At 26.7% G+C, this 22,462-nt stretch overlaps 1 protein-coding gene across 1 annotated transcript; it reads left to right on the plus strand.

The window, feature by feature from the left end:
• The first annotated feature begins 4,076 nt into the window (after positions 1-4,076).
• LOC112784484 (uncharacterized) lies at positions 4,077-9,314 on the plus strand. The gene is made up of 6 exons (XM_025827714.2): positions 4,077-4,452; positions 6,425-6,480; positions 7,853-7,942; positions 8,141-8,401; positions 8,528-8,629; positions 8,738-9,314. The coding sequence occupies exons 4-6, from the start codon at positions 8,360-8,362 to the stop codon at positions 9,170-9,172; spliced, it is 579 nt and encodes a 192-aa protein (XP_025683499.1). The 5' UTR covers positions 4,077-4,452; positions 6,425-6,480; positions 7,853-7,942; positions 8,141-8,359; the 3' UTR covers positions 9,173-9,314.
• Positions 9,315-22,462: the final 13,148 nt, after the last annotated feature.

Here is a 22,462-nt window from a genome sequence, read left to right on the forward strand (position 1 = left end):
TGGATTAGGCTACACGATTTCAATTATTATGATGACAATCATGCATGAGAATTAAGTGTTATTTAAAAAAGGGTTAAGATTAACGACAAACATGCATATGTGTTAGTCATGCTCTTATTATGTTTCTCTCTTTTTTTCTTCCATATGCATCTTTGTTTAATGTGATTGATTTAGTCTATAATTTTAAATATTAAATCAGTGGAAGCTATACTGCTTGGTTCCCAACAGTCAACACTACCTGGGGATGCTTGGCATAAACTTTTCTAATACAAACCTCTCTTGTTAGTTGTAACCCATACGGGAAGAGGAAATTTAAGTCTTTAAGATGAGAATAATAAACAAAGAAGTAAGAAATAATCTGATTCTCAATTTTGTTGTGATGTGCGTATTATTTCTTATCAAAGATATACATTATACTTTTTGTAGGATGTGAAAGTAAGAGTGACTCAAACTTTGTTGTTTTTGGTCGGCATAAACTCTTATATCCAATCTGTATTATTTAATGATTATGTATCTTGGCATTAGTGCATGTCTTTGCAAGCTAAAATTTATAATTTTATATAACTGCCTATGAAAATCTTGCTAAAAGTGCTCCAACCCCTCTCTTTATTGGCCGAATACAACATGAGCTATATATTAAATCTGTTTTTGACTACAGAATCTTTTTTTATGATGAAAAAATTATATTTTCTTGCAGAAAAATATAGAACTGGATTTTGTTTTGTTCTGTTTTTAAATGAATAGTCCCAAAAAAGGCAGAAATTGATGAGGTTGAAATTATGTTATGAGGGTGAGGATCATACAAATGTGGGACTAAGTGTATAAAAACAGAGAAACAATTGTGTGTATGAATAAAATTAGAAGTACCTGCTCATTCATCAACACCATTTCAATGGAGCTAATGGATTTGGGGTCTTTGAATTTCGGTAAAGACCAAAGTCTGATTACTTTGACATGAATCTTCCAATATTCTTTTGGCAGTGCAATCATCTCCAACAAATTATATCGCCTAATAATTTTTTCTCTAGTGAAAAATAAAAGCAAACGTAAATTCTAGCAAGTACGTATAGTAAGATTGTAGGACCACACCCTTTAAAATTTTATAGCAACTAAGAGGTATATTTTTAGGTAAATCATTTTAAAATTGGAGTGCATCAAAAATCACACATCCTCCATAATCCAAAAAAAGAAAAAATCTGTCTTGATGATTTAAACAACGAAAAAAGATTTAAGTTGAAAATAAAACACTTATTCTGCATCATAAATACTGACAAATCAAAATGTACTGAGTAAAAAAAAGTATGAAAATAATATTTGAATCTATGCCTTTCTTGCAGCAGCTCACCTCCATCAGTTACAAATAGAGACTATTCCAGTGCGACGGTGATCTGAACGACAACAACATCAGTGAAAGTCTCCTCTTGCCGGTCCGCTATCTAACCTCTCTGGTCTCATTAGCATCTCCGATCATCGTCGACCTCAGCTCCTCGCCGGCACAACCCCGTCATCATCCCGTTGCCGTATGAGCAACCAGTCTTCTCGTCTTCACTGTTCTGAAGTTGCCAGTGCCAAGTCGCCGTTCTCCATTGCTGGCATATATGCTTGCTTGCTGGGAGAGAGAAGACCCAAAAAGACTAAAAAAAGACTTTAGGTGCGGGTTGAGATTAATTGTATGAGATCCGGATAGGTTTTCTATCTGCCCAACTTGAAATCAGGATTAATCTCCGTAGGTCCATGTTTTATTAAGATACAATGGAGGCAAGTAAGCCGATATAGTGCGGCCCTACTTTTTTATTCCCTTTTTATCACCATTCACAAATTCTATGCTTTGTTTGATTGTTGTATAAATTATAGATCTACATTGGGCCGCCTAGAAAATTAATTTATTTTGCTTACGTTTTAGAATGAGTTTAATTAATTATTTGTTATATAAAATTATTTTATATTTTTAATAAATCAAATCTAATGATGATATTAGTTAATAATACATAGAATAATTCCATTTAGAATGAAGAAAGTTTTGCCTTATATTACTTTTGCTTACGAAAATATAAAACATAAAACTTAACAATTCATGGAATATAAAAGACTAAGGAAATAAGGTGATTTATAAATTAACTTTAATTTATATATAATATAATTAAATTTAATGAATTCAATTAGAATAAACAATAAATTATTTATTTTATTTCAAACTTTATAAATGAATAAACCAATTAACTAATATAAGGAATTACAATTAATGTAGTAAAATTAATCAAGTATTATATACTATAATAAATTACATTCATATTTAAATATCTAATCAAATCAATTAGCTTATATAATTAAGTTATACCCAAACACTTAAAAATGCACCATTCTTAATTTAATACTATCTATATTATATAAATCACATTTAAATTTACTTTTCCGTACGTATATAATTTAAAGTAATTTACAATTTATTTGATTGAATATTATAATGTAAAATAATTTATAAATTAACGTTAATTCATATATAATATATAATTAAAATTAATGAATTTAATTAGAACAAATAATAAATTATTTATTTTATTTTAGACTTCATAAATGAAAAAACCAATTCACTAATATAACGAATTACAATTAATGTAGTATAATTAATTAAGTAATATAAATTATAATAAATTATATTAATATTTAAATATCTAATCAAATCAATTAGTTGATATAATTTAGTCATTGTAATAAATTGAATTGAATGAGTTAAAATAATTAAATCGGGAAACACTCTCCAGAGCATGCCACGTTAGCTCCATCATTAAGTGCAGAAATCCGATTTTTATATAATAGAATAGATAGATAGAATAGATAGAATAGATTATGGATCTACATTGGGCCGCCTAGAAAATTAATTTATTTTGCTTACGTTTTAGAATGAGTTTAATTAATAATTTATTTTATAAATTTATTTTATATTTTTAATAAATCAAATCTAATGATGATATTAGTTAATAATACATAAAATAATTCCGTTTAGAATGAAGAAAATTTTGCCTTATATTACTTTTGCTTACGGAAATATAAAACTTAAAACTTAACAATTCATAAAATATAAAAGACTAAGGAAATAAAGTAATTTATAAATTATCTTTAATTTATATATAATATAATTAAATTTAATAAATTCAATTAGAATAAACAATAAATTATTTATTTTATTTCAGACGTTATAAATGAATAAACTAATTAACTAATATAAGAAATTATAATTAATGTAGTAAAATTAATCAAATATTATATACTATAATAAATTATATTTATATTTAAATATCTAATCAAATCAATTAGCTTATATAATTAAGTCATACCAAAACACTTAAAATTTAAAAATGCACTGTTCTTAATTTAATACTATCTATAGTATATAAACTATATTTAAATTCATTTTTCTGTGCGTATATAATTTAAAGCAATTTACAATTTATTTGATTGAATATTATAATGTAAAATAATTTATAAATTAACGTTAATTCATATATAATATATAATTAAATTTAATGAATTTAATTAGAATAAACAATAAATTATTTATTTTATTTTAGACTTCATAAATAAAAAAAACCAATTCACTAATATAACGAATTACAATTAATGTAGTATAATTAATTAAGTAATATAAATTATAATAAATTATATTAATATTTAAATATCTAATTAAATTAATTAGTTGATATAATTAATTCATTGTAATAAATTGAATTGAATGAGTTAAAATAATTAAATCGGGAAACGCTCTCCAGAACATGCCACGCCAGCTCCATCATTAAGTGCAGAAATTCGATTTTTATATAATAGAATAGATAGAATAGATAGAATAGATAGATATCTCATTATTCGTTATTTTAACTTATCTATTATATATATTTTTTTATATTTACCACTCAATATATTAAAATACAATTTATATATCTAGATAAAAATTATATAGATATTTAATTAAAAGAGCATTTAATTTTTTAAAATATAATAACAGTTTTAATTTCTTTTATTTTTCTTTTTACATTTTTTTGTGTGTTTTTTTAAATAAAAGACAAGCCTATAGCGAAAATACACTACAAGGGATACGGAGGATGCCTGCGGCAAACTACCTGCGAAATCCCCAAATGCAGCAATTTATGGAGGATAGCTGCGGTCCAAGCGTAAATCAACATACCGACGGCAAATCTCTCTAATTTTGTGTCGAATTAAGAATGGCCGCCGCTAACCCCTTTTCAGCTGCCGATGATTTTACCCCAAATAGAGTACCCACAATCGATAATTCGAGGAACCCGCCAAAAGAAGAGTGCAGAGCGCGCGTTTCAGGTCCATCAGCCCCTTCTGCGACGAATCCTTGCCGCCATTCCTCTCCGGTCCCAGTAACAGCTGCATCGCGCTTCCCGTCTCCGAAGGGTCCCTTGCCTATCAGTTTCGTCGATTTGCCTTCAGGTATCGTCAAAACCCCTCTTCGATTGCAAGCTTCCTGCTTGTTCTTCGTTTGATAGCTCTTTCCAAATTTATGGTTGTTCGTTTGTTAGCACTAATTAAAGCTTATAATTTATATCATAATTTCTTTGCTCAATGTTAAATGGTGCATAAAGATTTCCCTTTCAATGATGTAATTTTTCACCGCCTAATTGTTATTAGGCACCGAGAGTATGATACTGGGTCTTTTCCATATGTTCTATATTCTGTCATATAATTATATAATCAATCTGTTATAAATCATTTGAATATAGGAAGGCTTATTGCATAAAAATCCATTTGATTTGTTTGAAATCATTCATTTGTTAGTTCAGGACTTTTATTAGATAGGGCACTCGTTCATGACACCATGTTACTCCATATTCATTTGAACATGTTTTTCCATGTTCAGAACTTTTTAATTGGTTACCTTCTAAAGTAATTCTTCTATCTCTTCTTATGAATTGATGCATAAAAGCTATATAGATTATTGTTTTCTTCGAATTTTTTGGTTAAACCATACAATGCTAATAAATTTGAAAAGATATCACAGCTTTCAGTGTTTTTAGGCTATGTCCCAAGTTATTCAAGTAACCATATTATTTTTAGACCTGTCTATCATATAAAATGTAATTACATAACATACCACAGTGATATTAGCCTAAAGATAGAGAGTGAGAAGACATGTTTTCCGGAGAATGATGATGAGCTATACTAAACGTTTTAACCAAAATCAAAATTTTAAATTATAATTTGGTAGGCAAACAGTTCTCCACCTATATACGGTAACAGGATTTGGATTTAAAGACAAGACATCATTTTTTGGATTTAAATCTAATCAATTAGTTGTTTATCTGCACAGCAAGGTACTATTGTCATTCCATTCAACAACCAATTAAACTTTGGCTGTGATTCCCTGCTTGCAAAAATCTCATAGAACATATTTTTATTGTTTACCAAATCTTAAGCATTTGTTATGTCTGGTTTCAATAATACTAGGATTTTGAGTGAGTTGTTTGTCTGTGGTTGAAATTTCAAGTGTCTTCAACTCACTCCTCTGCTGCCGTTTGGAGGCATTCTCCTCCTCCTCCTCCAAGAGAGCTTCATCTTCATCTTCGTCATATGGAGGAAGATCAATACCATCAGTATATTGGAGCAGCTTTTGCTTTGGTTTTAATGGAAGATGGCTTTTTGGGTTTATCAGGCTTTTCATCCATGCTGGCCAGCATGGCAGAAATGGAAACTTTTTCCTTCTTAGGGACATCTTTGCTACTAGCCTTAGTCTTTGCTGATGGACCTGCATCTTTTGCCTTTTTTCTAACCATTGTTGAAACTTAGCAACACAATCTAAAACCACATTGATTTAGTCGTCTAATCACATCTACAGTTTTGCTATGTTCTTTTCTCATGAAAAAAATATTTCACCTATCCTAGAACACTAGATAACTCAAATGCTACAAATGTATCTAAGACATGTAATTGAGTTAATCAATGCTAAATCAAAAATGTGAACATAGGAAGGTCACACAATGCATACTTCAAGTAGGATAGAATACAAATGATACATTCAGCTTTTTAATAAAAGACCAAATATTATTAACGATAACGGAACAGTAATTGAGTTGTTTGTTTGTCTGCTTTGTGAGTGAGAGTTTCTCCTTTGCATTTAGTACACTACATGCGCAAATACTTTATGTACTCTAGGAATGTTTCAAGGTTGCAATGGCCTCCACCCTTAACCCATAAGGGGTCATATTTTTCCGTTCCCACAACCTTTTTCCATGAGACCAATCAACAATATCGTCATTCGTTCCCTGCACATAATCCGTTACCGCATAAAAAAGGAATAGTCGAACTAGGTGTTGATTTATTTCGTTAAGATAGGAATGCTAGTTGTATTTTTTGTAGTGCGTTTCTTATATGATGGCTTTGTGACTATGAATTTTTGTTCATGCAGCTTGGCTAACGAAACTGCGGTCGATTTGCAGAGCTGCTTCGTCGATTTCCCTTAAGGTATGTACCAAAACTCCTCTTCGACTTCAAGGTTCATCCTTGTTCTTGGTTTGATATCTCTTTCTACCATATGCTTTTTTCTCCTTTTAATTTTTTAAAATTTAGTAGCTGAACAGGACAAAACACACTTTTTAGAAATCTATCCCAATGATTAAAGTTCAACACATGTAAAAGAAGTTGCAAACTGAACATAAAAGCTCGAGTGCAGTTATTAAATATATGAGAATGATATAAATAAAGATTGAAGAACCTTATTTTATATGGTTTGGTTTTCACAACTTTTTGCTGCCTGAATTATCTTTCTTAACAGTTCTCCGTGCTTAAATGACAAGAGGAATTAAATTGAACATATCTAATACAATTATTCTTTCTCTTGCCATAATTGATTCTTTTTATATTTTTTAATGGGGAAGGATTAATGGGTTAATTTTGCTGTGTTTATAAATCATGCCTTGAGACTTGAAAAAGCTTAAAGTTGAAATTTGAGACTGTTATATGAGTTTTACGGCAAAGCAAGTCCTAATTTTAGAATTTTTTCCCATTGTAGTTTGTTGCTGTACTTTGCCTCAGAGTAGTACAATTGGAAATTGGGTCTTGGTCTGGAAAACTAAATCCCTCTCTTAATAAAACTGATACCCTTGAATAGTTCAGTGATACTTGTCACCCGATTTGTCGTCTCTAAAATTTAATGATTTTGGAGTGATTATTCCTCATATTTATAAAATAGAACAGAATTACTTATAGTCTTGAATTAGTTGGGATAGTACAGAATTCAGAGAATTAACCCGATCAATAAAAAAAAATAAAGAAGAAAGTTGATGAATTGAGAAAAAATGAAAGGCACAGCCAATGATTATTGCTTTGCTTGTTAAGTGAGCAGCTATATCCATGACTACTTTGTGATGGAAATACATTAACAGTTTCATCATTTAATATAAAAGAATAATTTAAAAGAATAGTCAAGTCTAACTCAAATTTCAACCTAAAAAAAGATGGAAATGTGGAACACGGGACTTGTATGGAGGTGATGTCAGTGATTCATGTCAATCACCAACTCTCCCAAAATATATTCCTGGCAATTAGGCGTTAGTGTTGGTGTACTTATATTTTCTTGGCTGGTGACTATTCTTATCCAAAAAACCTTCTAATGCTGTTAATAAGTTATGCAACCTGATTTATGGTTGGCTACTTTTTTGAGATCTTCATTTTCATTATTTAGCCTTCATTGGCCACCGTACATTTAATCAAGGTTACTGATTCAATTTGATCTCAGACTTCAACTATATTCAAGTATGATTTATAATTTACCTCCTTTGTCATTATGATTTTAAACTCTAACTTCTATTCGTCTTTCCTTTTTTAATTTTTTCAGGAAGCATATCTTCTCCAGTTCATTCTTTGGCATTCAACCCATAGTTTCTTTCCTCCGTAATTTTTTTAAAAGTGCAGAATTTTACCATGAGTAAGCTCCTTCCTAACACCATTCGCATGCTATCTGTTATCCTTGATGCAAAAAAATTTATTACTATCCCCTTACAAAATCGTGATAAATTTAAGATTTTTCTTTCAACCCTTTGCCCAAATTTTTGGTAAAAGATTTTCTATCTGTATTGCGTCGTTAAATATTTATTCATCTGATTACATGATTTCATTAAAGTAGACATAGATAAGAGTTGGATATCAAAACCAAGAGGTAGTGACGAATACAGGGCCGGCTTGAACACTTTTTTGGACTTCGCTTTTGCCAATGCATCGTCCGATGGGATGATACATTGTCCATGTCCTTCGTGTGGGTTTCGGCTTTTCCAAACTAGAGAAGATGCCTACGATCATCTGCTGCTGAAACCTTTTCCTACCAATTATACCTTCTGGTTGCATCATGGTGAGAGACGCGTTGGAGAGTAAAACAAGGGAAGAAGAGGTAATATAGATTTGAATTCAAGCATATTTGGCATTTAGTTTTGATTTATCTATAGAGTAAAACAACAAAGACTTATTGAAAATATTTAAAGAAGTGGAATTCATGGTATAAATTGTAATGTCACAGTCACAAAAACAAGGGAGGACAGTTGGTAGGGGAGAAGTATGGATCCTAAAGCACAAACGACCTGATGGCAGCTATTTACACAAAGAAGCTCAGAGGATTGGTGTAAGTACACTTAATCATTTATGCTGTAACATGTTGGGTTTAGTTATTAAAATGTCTAGAGTATGCTATATTGCTTGTGTGACTGTGTAATTTTATTTATGCCTGCAGGAAAAAATAATAGAGATTGAGCAGCTGGATGAATCTACAAGAATATTGTCAGAAAATGATTCCCTTGCTCAAGCTCTCGGTAAGGAGCACCCAGGTAGAGTGCGTGGCATAGGACACGGGCCGACACCAACTCAACTATTCCGTCCGAGTTCGCAGCCGCCGGTGGATAGAGCTCAAGTAGAAGAGGCCCAAAGGATGTTGTGTGAACTACATACAGAGGTGACGACTGAAAAATTGAAAAGGAAAGCAATGGAGGATGAATTGGCAGCAGAGAAAACGAAGAGGCAAGCAGTGGAGGATGGATTGGCAGCAGAGAAATCGAAGAGGCAGGCAATCGAAAGTGTGCTGAGTTATCTGGTCCAACAGCAAGGTGGAGAGCTGCCACCAGACATCGCTGCACGGATGTATTCTCTGAATGAACATGGCGGGAATTAGAAATTAGGATATATGTGATATTTTTTTTTTCAGTATATGTTTTTTTTAATAACTATGCATTTTAAATTATTAGCTAAGTACTTTACCTTTTTCGGTGAATATTGAATTAATTTATTTATATTAAAATAAACACGTTGGTTTATTTCGTAGTTTAATATTCATGCGTTTTTAAGAATAGCGCAGAATTTTAATATAAAAAAATATAAGACGCTTCAAATTAAAAATAAAACCTAAAAAAAAAATTATGATGTAATAAGAAAAATTAATAATACTAAATAAGGATAATATTCTTTGAATTAAAAAAAATCTGGATCGTAAAATAAATGTTTTATATGATTTTATATTATAAAACAAATGCTATGAATAGCGGCGGTTTAAAACCGCCGCAAATAAAATGCATTAAAAATCTCTCAATGCAAATAGCGGCGGGTCGAAACCGCAACAAATAGTTTTTAAAAAAACGTAGTGAGGATTGCGGCGGTTCAGGTTTTGCCGCAAAAGCATGCGTGAAATCACTCAAGACAACATCGCGGCGGTTTAAAACCGCCGCAAAACGGAACGACGCAAATACCTGTTTTGCGGCGGTTATGCCAGCGGTTGCTGGAAACCGCCGCAGAATGTCATGCCCGCGCCTTTATGCGCTGCGGATGACTTGTCGCTGGCAACCTGTTTAGCGGCGGTTTAAAACCGCCGCAAATCGGCAAGTAAACCGCCACTATTCAGCGCAAGTGCCGTAGTGATAGGAAGAGATTGTAGTATTTATTGAAGAGGAAAAAATAAATATAATTAAAATTCATACATTTAAAATGTGTTTGAACTTTGAAAAATGAGATGAGACATGAAAACCCACATACACTTGGCTTCAATGAATCTGTTTATACCATTCAACTCAGTGTTCTTTAGCTTTCTGTTTTTTTCTTTTCTATTTCATATGAATTTATCAGTGCCAAATATGCATTACATAGAGTATTTTTTAATTCCATCCTAATCCATATATTATCTTTGCTAAACAAAATATAAAAGAAAAAAAGACAATAAATAAATTAAAGTTATTATTATTTAAAGAGACCATAAATATATTAGTATTTTTGTATTTTAAATAAATTAAGATCTAAATGAAAGATAACATTAATTTAAAAAAGTTAAATTAAAATTAACTCAAATATTGACATTTAAATTATAAAAAAAATTGATTTTCATATTTTATAAAATATCATACTGGCGATAATTGTAAATATGACAATACTTAAAATTAAATAAAGTAACACAGATAAAACAAATTAAAAAAAATAAAAAATAACTAAATCTTATATAAAATTTACCTATAAAATTCTGTACCAAAAAATGAATTTAATTTTAGTATATTAATAATATAAAATATTTTATATAATCATTCAATTCAATTAGATTTATCTATTTAGGTCATTATTGAAAAATAAATTTAAGATACCAACATATAATTACTTTAAATTAAGCAATAATTATCAATACTATATAAGGAACACACTATTCCACTAAGAATAATTGCCATAAGAAATAATTTTCTAATTTTCTATATTAATATTAGAAAGTTTATATAATACTATATATATAATAATATTATCATTATCAATACTATATGAAATCAAAACAAAAAAAAATCACCGTGCTAATATAATATTATCAATATTATATAAATCATCTTTGTATTTATTTTTCTGTGCATATATAATATTTAATTAACACATTAAAATATACATATATTTTGTTAATACATATATAATATAAAGTGATTTATAAATTATTTTATTGAATATTAAAAATTAGAGTAATTTATAAATTATTATAAATTCGTATATAATGTATAATTAAATTTAATGAATTCAATTAGAATAAACAACAAATTATTTATTTTATTTCAGACTTTATAAATGAATAAATTAATTAACTAATATAACAAATTACAATTAATGTAGTAAAATTAATTAAGTAATATATATTATAATAAATTATATTAATATTTAAATATCTAATCAAATCAATTAGCTGATATAATTATGTCATAGTAATAAATTGTATTGAATGAGTTAAAATAATTAAATCGGGAAACACTCTCCGGAGCATGCCACGTCAGCTCCATCATTAAGTGCAGACATCCGATTTTTATATAATAGAATAGATGTCGCTAGCCAATGAGTTACTGGGTACAGGATTCGGTAGTCCAGGAACCTTTGGACCACTTAGTGGTCCAAGTAAAAAACATATTTTTGGAGTTTTTTTATCAATTACTATGTAGTCTTTGAACTAATTTTAATTACAAATTAATCCCATATATTTTATTTAATTATAAAAATAATTTTTTATTTTATAAATTATTATTTTATCAATTATCTATTATATTTATTAACAATCAAATACAAAAATAACAACCAATTATATCCTCCATTCATCCTAATAATTCCAATTGATTAAAAAATTAACTTTGATCTCATTACGTTCGTCCATGGCTTCCAAATCGTGTTTTCTTGAAATTCAATCGATTGGTTTTTCAAAACAATCGATTGAAAGTTATAAGGTAGAATGGTAAAAAGCTTAAACCAATCGATTGTTTATACTTTCCAATCGAATGAATGCCTCAAAACAATCGATTGTTGTTGTTACTCAATCGATTGAATTCACAAAAATAACATGGATTTGCCAAATACAATCGATTGGAAAGTGATGACATTGAAGTTTTAGCCAAATTCAATCGATTGGTAATGTAATCCAATCGATTGGAAGGTGATGAAGTTGAATGTTTTGCCAATTTCAATCGATTGGTAATGGAATATCCATCTACTCAATCAATTGTTTTTTATTATACCAATAAGCTATTGAACCAACTTGGTTAAACTTGGTTACCAAAATAATTTCGTCATGTAGTATCACGAATTTAATTAATACTAGTAGAAATACATTTTCTTCGTCCAAACTAGACCAAACTATAGGATCAATGATTTAAGTTAAGTGATAAAAATTGTTTTTATGTTAATACATTGATATTGGTGCAAGAAGATAATAAGATCCTGATCATGGTGATTGAAAAAAAAATTGGATTAATGAGGATTTGTACAACCTATTTGTAATTTATGAAAGTAGAATAGAATAAATTGTGCAAAATCCTACAGAATTCTGAAAAATGAGAACATTACCAATTGATTGAGTAGATGGATATTCCATTACCAATCGATTGAATTTCAAGGAAACATGATTTGGAAGCCATGGACGAACGTAACGAAATCAAAGTTAATTTTTTAATCAATTGGAATTATTAGGATGAATGGAGGATATAATTGGTTGTTATTTTTGTATTTGATTGTTAATAAATATAATAGATAATTGATAAAATAATAATTTATAAAATAAAAAACTATTTTTATAATTAAATAAAATATATGGGGTTGATTTGTAATTAAAATTAGTTCAAAGACTACGTAGCAATTGATAAAAAAAAATTCCAAAAACATGTTTTCTACTTGGATCACTAAGTGGTCCAAAGGTTCCTGGACCACTAAATCCTGAGCCGAGTTACTGCATGCACAAGGCAGGGTTCGAACTTTCGACACTTGCTAAAGTGGACAAGTAAGTTGACCACTCGACTAACCTAAGTTAGTTTTTTTTGTTGTGAGTGCTTGCAGTTTCAGTGCCTTTGTGGTATAATTTTTTTTTTTGGTAACTGAAATAAATTAAACAAAGAAAAACAAAACAAACAAAACAAGGAACTGCCTAAATAGAGGGACAGTCCCGTTTAAGACTACTCTTAAACTCCTCCCAAGGTGAAAGAATTAATGATAACATATAAGAGAGATAGAATTGATAAAAATAAAAAAAAAGTAGGAAGGAGAGGCCTCCTTAATTTAAGAAAAAAAATTCAATTTAATTACAAAAGAGTGTCATATGACATATTTTGATTATAAAATTAATAATATATAATATATGAAAATTAAATACGTCAATCATCAACAAAATAAAAGTAATTTTATATTGATTAAATATATTATAAATAAATAAAATCATAAATTTTAGTTAACTAATGAGATAAGGTATAATATAATATATTTTGTATGTTAAATTAATAATATATAATATATTTTAATTTTACTTACAATAATACAAAATACACGTGATATATTTTTGTTAATAAATTAATAATTAATAATAATATATGAGAGATATAATGTAAAGAAGAAAAAGAAAAAAAAAGTGAGATTTACCTAATTTTAAAAGAAGAGATTTTAATTTAATTATAAAAGAATATCATATGATATATTTTTATTGTAAAATTAGTAATATATAATGGATGAATGTTAAATGTGTCAATCATCAATAAAATAAAAATAATGAGATAAAGTGTAATATGATATATTTTGTATGTCAAATTAATAATATATATGTTTTATTTTTAATTGAAATACAAAATACATGTAATATATTTTTGTTATTAAATTAATAATTAATAATAATATATAAGAGACATAGTATAGATAAAAAAAAAAGTAAAATCTCCTTAATTTTGAAAGAAGAGATTTCAAATCAATTATAAAAGAATGTCATATGGTATATTTTGATTATAAAATTAGCAACGATAATGCTAGGGGGATAAAAAAAAGTCAAAATTTGCCTTATTTAGCATTCATTAATTGTCGCAACAATTAATGAATACTAAATAAGACAAGTTACGGTTATTTTTGGTTAATTTTTTTTGGTTACCAAACATTTCTGATTAACAATATATAATAGATAAATATTAAATTCTTTAATCATTAATAAAATAAAAATATTTTTTATATTAATTAATGTATTATGAGTAAATAAAATCATAAATTTTAGTTAACTAATGAGATAGGGTGTAATTTAACATATTTTGCATGTTAAATTAATAATATATAATATATTTTAATTTCAATTGTAATATAAAATATGTGATATATTATAATTATTAAATTAGTAATTAATAATAATATATAAGAGAGATGGCATAGATAAAGAAGAAAAAGACAAAAAAAGAAAAGAGAAGAAGGTGAGATCTTCTAAATTAATTTTTGAAAGAAAAGATTTGACTTCAATTATAAAAGAATGTTATATGACACATTTTGATTGTAAAATTAATAATATACCATGAATAAATATTAAATACATCAATTATCAATAAAATAAAAATAATTTTTATATTTTTAAATGTATTACAAATAAATAAAATCGTAAATTTAAGATGACTAATTAATACCAATTAAAGCTGAATTATTTCTAATTTTTTTTCTCAACCTCCACTATAAAAATAGGTGTCTTGATAATTTTATCTTCAAAGTGCTCTTTGATAGCGACTAGTTAAATTTTATTCTCGTCCTCAAACACGTCTAATAATTCTATACAAATATTTCTCGTGATACAGAAAATAATGAGAAATCAAATTATGTCCACTTCTCTTATTGTTTTGTTTGTTGTTCTCTTCCTTGCTTCTGGTATGTACTACTAAGTAGCATTGCTTATCATCTATCCATTCATGATTCATCCTTGTCATGTGTTCTAGAAATTTTTTTTGATAACAAATAATACTATTTTATTGTTGCAGATGGTGGATTAGTAGAGGCACAACGTCTAACTAAATGTCAAGCAAAAGAACCCATTGATGTATGCACTATTCCGCATTGTTCTTCAATATGTGATCAGAAATATTCAAGTAACTTGGGGGTTGCAAGTGGCCAGTGCTTGAGTAGTACAGTCTGCAATTGTATTTACAACAGCGTCAACCCAGATTGTCATGCCAAAGATCATTTGATTTGATACAATCATTATTATGCCTTCTGCAGCTCCTTATGTATTATAATAAAAAATCCATAGTTCTATACGCCACAGCCTTGTATTATTAGAAGGATTGAATAAAAGAGCACATGCAGATTTATTTTAAAATATTTTATTTATTTCAAAAAGCACCCTAGATCAAGCTAGCTCTCATCTTAATTACCTTAAGTTAGCGCCACTCAAGTTATCAATTGAAAACATTTTACTATTTGTCTATGTCTCAATTGAGTCTATTTGCTTTTGTAATGATCAATGAAACGGGTATTCCTATGATTTCGTTGACAAGAAAAAGAAAAGTGTGAAAAAATGTGATAGAAAAGTTTTTAGGAGTTTCAAAGTAATGGAATGACTATTAGATATAATTGATTATAGAAAAAATTTCACTCTCTTGGCTTCAAACATATTAAAATGGTACTCCTATTTTTTCTATTCGTAAAATATACATTTTTTTCTCTTATAATTTTAAAATTTTTTTTTTTAATTTATTTTAAATTTTTTGTGTTAACTTTATCCAATTTTTTTAAAAAAAATAAATTGTTCTTTATAAAAATACTCTTTAACAAAATTTTATTTCTTTATTAAATTTCACTTACTAAAATACTTTTTAATAAATTATTTTTTTATTGATTAAATTGTATTTTTATAAAAATATTTTTTTTTAAGATATCCTTTAATAATTTTTTAATTATTAAATTATGATTTTGTCAAATTTTTTGTTAACAATTATAGTTATATACTTATATTTTATTATTAATTTTTTTATATCAATATATATTATTTTATCATTAAATAAAATATCTTGGTAAAATTATTTTTCGATATCAATATATATTAATTGTTTTACATATTAACAGTGATAAGTTTATTTATTTAATGTTAAAATAATATATATTGATATCAAAAAATTAATAGTATATAAAAATAATTGTTAACGAAAATTTTGATAAAATTATAATTTAATAATTAAAAAATTATTAAAGGATATTTTAGAAAAAATAATTTAATTATTAAATTTTTTAAAAAATATTTTGATAAAAATATAATTTAATTAATAAAAAAATAATGTATTAATTGGTATTTTGGTAAGTAAAATTTAATAAAAAATAAATAAATATTTTGCTAAAGAATATTATTATAAAAATAATTTATTTTTTTTTGAAAAATAGACAAAATTAGTTAACACAAAAAATTTAAAATGGATTAAAGAGGAGACTTTTTAAAAGTTATAAGAGAGATGTACATTTTATAAATGAAAAGATGAAGAGTGTCATTTTAACATTTCTTGAAAGAAGAAAGTGAAATTTTCTCTTGATTATATATTAATGTTATACATAATATTTTTGCGTATATATACTTTCTCTAATATTTTGTATTATTTATATTACAAAGTAATTAATAAAAAATGAAACAAAATATTTTTTTTTAAACTAAAAAATTTTATAAAATAAATGCACACAAAAAAATAATGCAAACCAAATTAACATAATTATAGCAGTAGAATGAAGGCACATGCAAACCACCGACACCCAAAAAAATGGCAAACTTAGGGTAAAGATTTTGTATTAGACGAAATAATTTCCTTTGTAGTATTGAAAATAAAATATAAGATTTAAGAATTAGACGAAATAATTTTCTTTGTAGTATTGAAAATAAAATATAAGATTTAAGAATATTTAAAAATGAACAATTAATGCTAGATATATAAGTTTAATTTTTGTTGACTAAATTAGAGTATATACGCAAATAATAAAATGGGATAAACTAGCATTTTGAGTTAATTTTATTTAGTGATCCGAGTCGGTCTATTTTTTTTTTAAAACAAACTTAGCGGACTACTCGTTTTGCTACATATTATATTTTGATTATAAAATTAATACGATAATAATAGAGAGATAAAAAAAATTAAAATTTATTTTATTTAGTATTAGTAATTAATAAATATTAAATAAGACAAGTTTTAGTTGATTTTAGTTAAATTATTTTGATTACTAAATATTTTTGAAATTAATAATATATAACGGATGGTTATTAAATGTGTCAATCATCAATAAAATAAAATAATATTTATATTGTTTAAATGTAGTACGAGTAAATAAAATCATAAATCTCAGTTGATTAATAAGATAGAATATAATATGACATATTTTACATGTCAAATTAATAATATATAATAAAATTTAATTTTAATTACAATAAAAAATATCGTAAGAGAGATTGAATAAATTAGTAAATTTTAAATATAATTTTAATTTGGTTTTTAAATTATTAATTAATAATAATATATAAAAGAGATAGAATAAATAGAAAAAAAAGTAGGAAGGAGATGCTTCTTTAATTTTAAAAGAAAAATTTTCAATTTAATTATAAAAGAGTGTCATATGATATATTTTAATTGTAAAATTAGTAATATATAATATAATATGAATATCAAATACGTCAATCATCAACAAAATAAAAATAATTTTATATTGATTAAATATAGTATAAATAAATAAAATCATAAATTTTAGTTAACTAATGAGATAGAGTATAATATAATATATTTTGTATGTTAAATTAATAATATATAATATATTTTAATTTTAATTACAATACAAAATACATGTGATATATTTTTGTTAATAAATTAGTAATTAATAATAATATATGAGAGAGATATAGTAGGTAAAGAAAAAAGAGACATAGAAAAGAAAAAAGAAAAAAGTGAGATCTACTTAATTTTGAAAGAAGAGATTTTAATTTAATTATAAAAGAATGTCAAATAATATATTTTGACCGTAAAATTAGTAATATATAATGGATGGATGTTATATGTGTCAATCATCAATAAAATAATTATTTATATTAATTAAACGTATTACAAGAATAAAATATAAATTTTAGTTGAATAATGAGATAAAGTGTAATATGATATATTTTGTATGTCAAATTAATAATATATATATATATAATGTTTTAATTTTAATTGCAATACAAAATATATGTAATATATTTTTTTATTAAATTAGTAATTAATAATAATATATAAGAGAGATACAATAAATAAATAAAAAAGACATGAAAAAAAAAGGTTAAATCTCTTTAATGTTAAAAGAAGATATTTTTTCAAATCAATTATAAAAGAATGTCATATGGTATATTTTGATTATAAAATTGATAATATATAATGGATGGATATTAAATGCTTCAATTATCAATAAATAAAAATAATTTTTATATTAATTAATGTATTATAAGTAAATAAAATCATAAATTTCAGTTAACTAATGAGATAGGATGTAATTTCACATATTTTACATATTAAATTAATAATATATAATATATTTTAATTACAATTATAATATAAAATATGTAATATATTTTAGTTATTAAATTAATAATTAATAATTAATAATAATATGTAAAAGATATAACAGAGATTAAGAAGAAAGAGATATAGAAAAGGAAAGGAGAGGAAGGTGAAATCTCTTTAATTAATTTTTGAAAGAAAAGATTTGATTTTAATTATAAAAAAATGTTATATGGCATATTTTGATTGTAAAGTTAATTAATAATATATAATAGATGAATATTAAATGCGTCAATCATCAATAAAATAAAATAATAAAAATAATTTTTATATTTTTAAATGTATTAGGAATAAATAAAATCAAAAATTTAAGATGAGTAATTAATACTAATTAAAGCCGAATTATTTCTAATTTTTTTCTCAACCTCCACTATAAAAATAAGTGCCTTGATAATTTTATCTTCATAGTGCTCTCTCATAGCGACTAATTAAATTTCATTCTTGTCCTCAAACACGTTTAATAATTCTGTACAAATATTTCTCGTGATACAGAAAAAAATGAAAAATCAAATTATGTCCACTTCTCTTATTGTTTTGTTTGTTATTCTCTTCTTTGCTTCTGGTATGTACTACTAAGTAGCATTGTTTATCATCTATTCATTCATGATTCATCCTTGTCATGTGTTCTAGAAAATTTTTTTTATAACAAATAATACTGTTTTATTGTTGCAGATAGTGGGTTAGTAGAGGCACAGCGTCTAACTAAATGTCAAGCGAAAGAACCCATTGATGTATGCACTATTCCGCATTGTTCTTCACTCTGTGATCAGAAGTATTCAAGTAACTTGGGGGTTGCAAGTGGCCAGTGCTTGAGTAGTACAGTCTGCAATTGTATTTACAGCAGCGTCAACCCAGATTGCCATGCCAAAAATCATATGATTTGATACAATCATTATTATGCTTTCTGTAGCTCCTTATGTATTATAATAAAAATTCCATAACTCTATACGCCATAGTTTTGTATTATTAGAAGGATTTAATAAAAGAGCACGTGCAGATTTATTTTAAAATATTTTATTTATTTCAAAAAGCACCCTAGATCAAGTTAGCTCTCATCTTAATACTCTAAGCTAGCGCCACTCAAGTTATCAAAAGAAATATTTTACTATTTGTCTATGTCTCAATTGAGTCTATTTGCTTTTTTAATGATCAATGAAACGGGTGTTCCAATGATTTCATTGACAAAAAAAAAAATGTGAAAAAATGTGATAGAAAAGTTCTTTTAGGAGTTTCAAAGTAATGGGTAACTATTAGATATAATTGGTTATAGAGAGAATTTTATTCTCTCGTCTTATAGATACTAAAATGATATTTTTTTTTTCTATTTATAAAATGTACATTTTTTGTTTTTATAACTTTTAAAAAATCTCATTTTTAATTTATTTTAAATTTTGTGTGTTAACTAATATTAATTTCATCCAATTTTAAAAAAAAAATAAATTATTTTTTATAAAAATATCTTTTAACAAAAGTTTTATTTTTTTATCATTAAATTTTATTTACCAAAATATCTTTTAATAATAAATTATTTTTATTGATTAAATTATATTTTTTTAACATATTTTTTAAAAAATTAATAGTTAAATTATTTTCTTAAAGAAATCTTTCAATAATTTTTTAATTATTAAATTGTAATTTTGCTAAGTTTTTTGTTAATAATTATAGTTATATTTTACTATTAATTTTTCGATATCAATATATATTATTTTAATATTAACTAAAAAAAACTTGGTAAAATTATTTTTTGATATCAATATATATTAATTATCATACATATTAACAATGATAAGATTTTTTAATTTAACGTTAAAATAATATATATTGATATCAAAAAATTAATAGTAAATATAAAAATAATTCTTAACAAAATTTTTTGTAAAATTATGATTTAAGAATTAAAAAATTATTGAAGAGTATTTTAGAAAAAAATAATTTAATTATTAATTTTTTTAAAAATATTTTAATAAAAATATAATTTAATTAATAAAAAAAATTATTAAAGGATATTTTAGTAAGCAAAATTTAATGAATTAAATTTTTTGCTAAAGAATGTTTTTATAAAAATAATTTTTTTTAAATGGATAAAGTTAGTTAACACAAAAAATTTAAAATAGATTAAAGAGCAGATTTTTTAAAAGTTATAAGAGGGAGAATGTACATTTTACAAATAGAAAGAAAGAGAGTATCATTTTAATATTTCTCAAAGGAGAGGAGTGAATTTTTTTTATTATGTATTGATGTAATACGTGATATTTTTGCGTATATATACTTTCTCTAATATTTTGTATTATTTATATTACAAAGTAATTAATGAAAAGCGAAAGAAAATATTTTTTTTACACTAAAAAAATTTTATAAAATAAATGCACACAAAAAAATAATGCAAACCAAATTAACAGAATTATAGCAGTAGCATGAAGGCACATGCAAATTAACGACGACTAAAAAAATGGCAAACTTAGGGTAAAGATTTTGTATTAGACAAAATAATTTTCTTTGTAGTATTGAAAATAAAATATAAGATTTAAGAATATTTAAAAATGAACAATTAATGCTAGATACAAAATTTTTTTCTTTTGTTGTCCAACGTTAAATTTTAAGGGGAGTTCTATGGTGTGGATGAAAAAAAAAAATCCACACTTATAGATATTATGTGGCAAGTCTCTTAGATGAACACGTTGTGTTTGGCCATAGTCAGGGGTTCAGTTGATGGGACACTCGGTCAGACGTTTTGCAGTTGTACTGCAAAATTGTAGAAAAATTAATCAGTCTAATTAGGTCCTAATTGTTTTTGGTAAGTTGGGGCTCTTGGGCATATTTTTTTTTTCTGTGTATGTGGCCATGAGTGGGTTTTTGGGCTTGGGTAGTCACTGGTAACAATAAAAAGAAAATGGGCTACAAATTTTGTTGGACTTTTAAAAACCATTAAGAATAGCCGAACCGAATCGGGCTGTTGGACCGGATCTAAACCAGAGGTTCACAGAAGACGACATCGTTTTGTTAGTTGAAAGGGGGAAAAGGGATTGCACGCGTTATCCCCCCCTTCTCCAACTCTTTCCTGCACCAAATAGCTACTTCCCCTAGCCTCCTCCGCAGATAGCAAACCCTAGCCTCCACCGTCACTTGTCGCCGTCTGTGGGAGTGGTACACTGCAGCCGCCCGTTCGTCGCACCCAAGGAATTCCGCTGTGGTGATCTCGTTCCTATCCCTGTCTCCTCCGCGTCTGCTGCTCGCCTGTCCGATTTCGTGGTGCTAGGCTGCTTGCGCCTCCGTCGCCAGTGAGTGGTCTAGCTCTACACGGTGGTTGCTGGCCGCCCTCCGTGTCTGTGGTTGTCGATTCTGCCTCCCAGTGTCAGCCGAGTGTCGTCGCAGTTACTGGGTTCTCGTGGTTCGGGTTTGTCGTCGCCGGCGGGAGAAGGAACTCGTGGGGACTCCTGATTTCTTGCCTTTCGAGGGGTGGTCGCGGAGTCACAGTCGCCCGTTGGTGAGTATCTGCACCATGCCTACCCTGTTCCGTATTTTTCAGATTTCCCTTGTCGTCCTATATTTGTATGTTGCTGAAATTGTATTCAATAAATTTGGCATGTTGCTGATGTAAATGTTGCGGTTCATCGGGACTTTACTAGGGTTTGGTAAATTTGTTGCTGTAACTTGAATTTGTTGCTGAATTTGTTGCTTCCCAATTAGAGAATCAGAACTTCAGGCAGTGTTTGGTTGATTGGCGTTGCACACTGATTGTACTTGATTATGAATTCTAAATGCAGAACCTTTAAATTACTAACTGATATCTTTATTCGAATGAATAAAAATATAAACAGTAAAAATGTTAAATATCTGTATTTATTTTTTTTACCGCCTTTCATAAATATTATAATAAATTTTTTTGGTGATTGAAATAAATTAAACAAAGAAAAACAAAAGAAACAAAACAAGGAACTGCTTAAATAGAGGGACAGTCCCGTTTAAGACTACTCTTAAACTCCTCCCAAGGTGAAAGAAGCTCCACATGCGAAAGTTGTAACTTCATCGCCATCTTTGCCATAGTATCTGCCACCGTGTTTGCATCTCTCATAATCAAACGAAAGTCAACACGCCAATTCCAATGCATGATATCTCTTATT

This window comes from Arachis hypogaea, chromosome 20 (assembly GCF_003086295.3).
Source record: "Arachis hypogaea cultivar Tifrunner chromosome 20, arahy.Tifrunner.gnm2.J5K5, whole genome shotgun sequence".
In the NCBI taxonomy this organism is placed as follows: domain Eukaryota; kingdom Viridiplantae; phylum Streptophyta; class Magnoliopsida; order Fabales; family Fabaceae; genus Arachis; species Arachis hypogaea.

Bases quoted from the DNA above. Each gene is read 5' to 3' on its own strand.
- LOC112784484 (XM_025827714.2), top strand. From the start codon at position 8,360: ATGGTGAGAGACGCGTTGGAGAGTAAAACAAGGGAAGAAGAG. The intron at 8,402-8,527 runs GTAATATAGATT...GTAATGTCACAG, and splicing joins GTAAAACAAGGGAAGAAGAG to TCACAAAAACAAGGGAGGAC. The intron at 8,630-8,737 runs GTAAGTACACTT...TTATGCCTGCAG, and splicing joins AAGAAGCTCAGAGGATTGGT to GAAAAAATAATAGAGATTGA.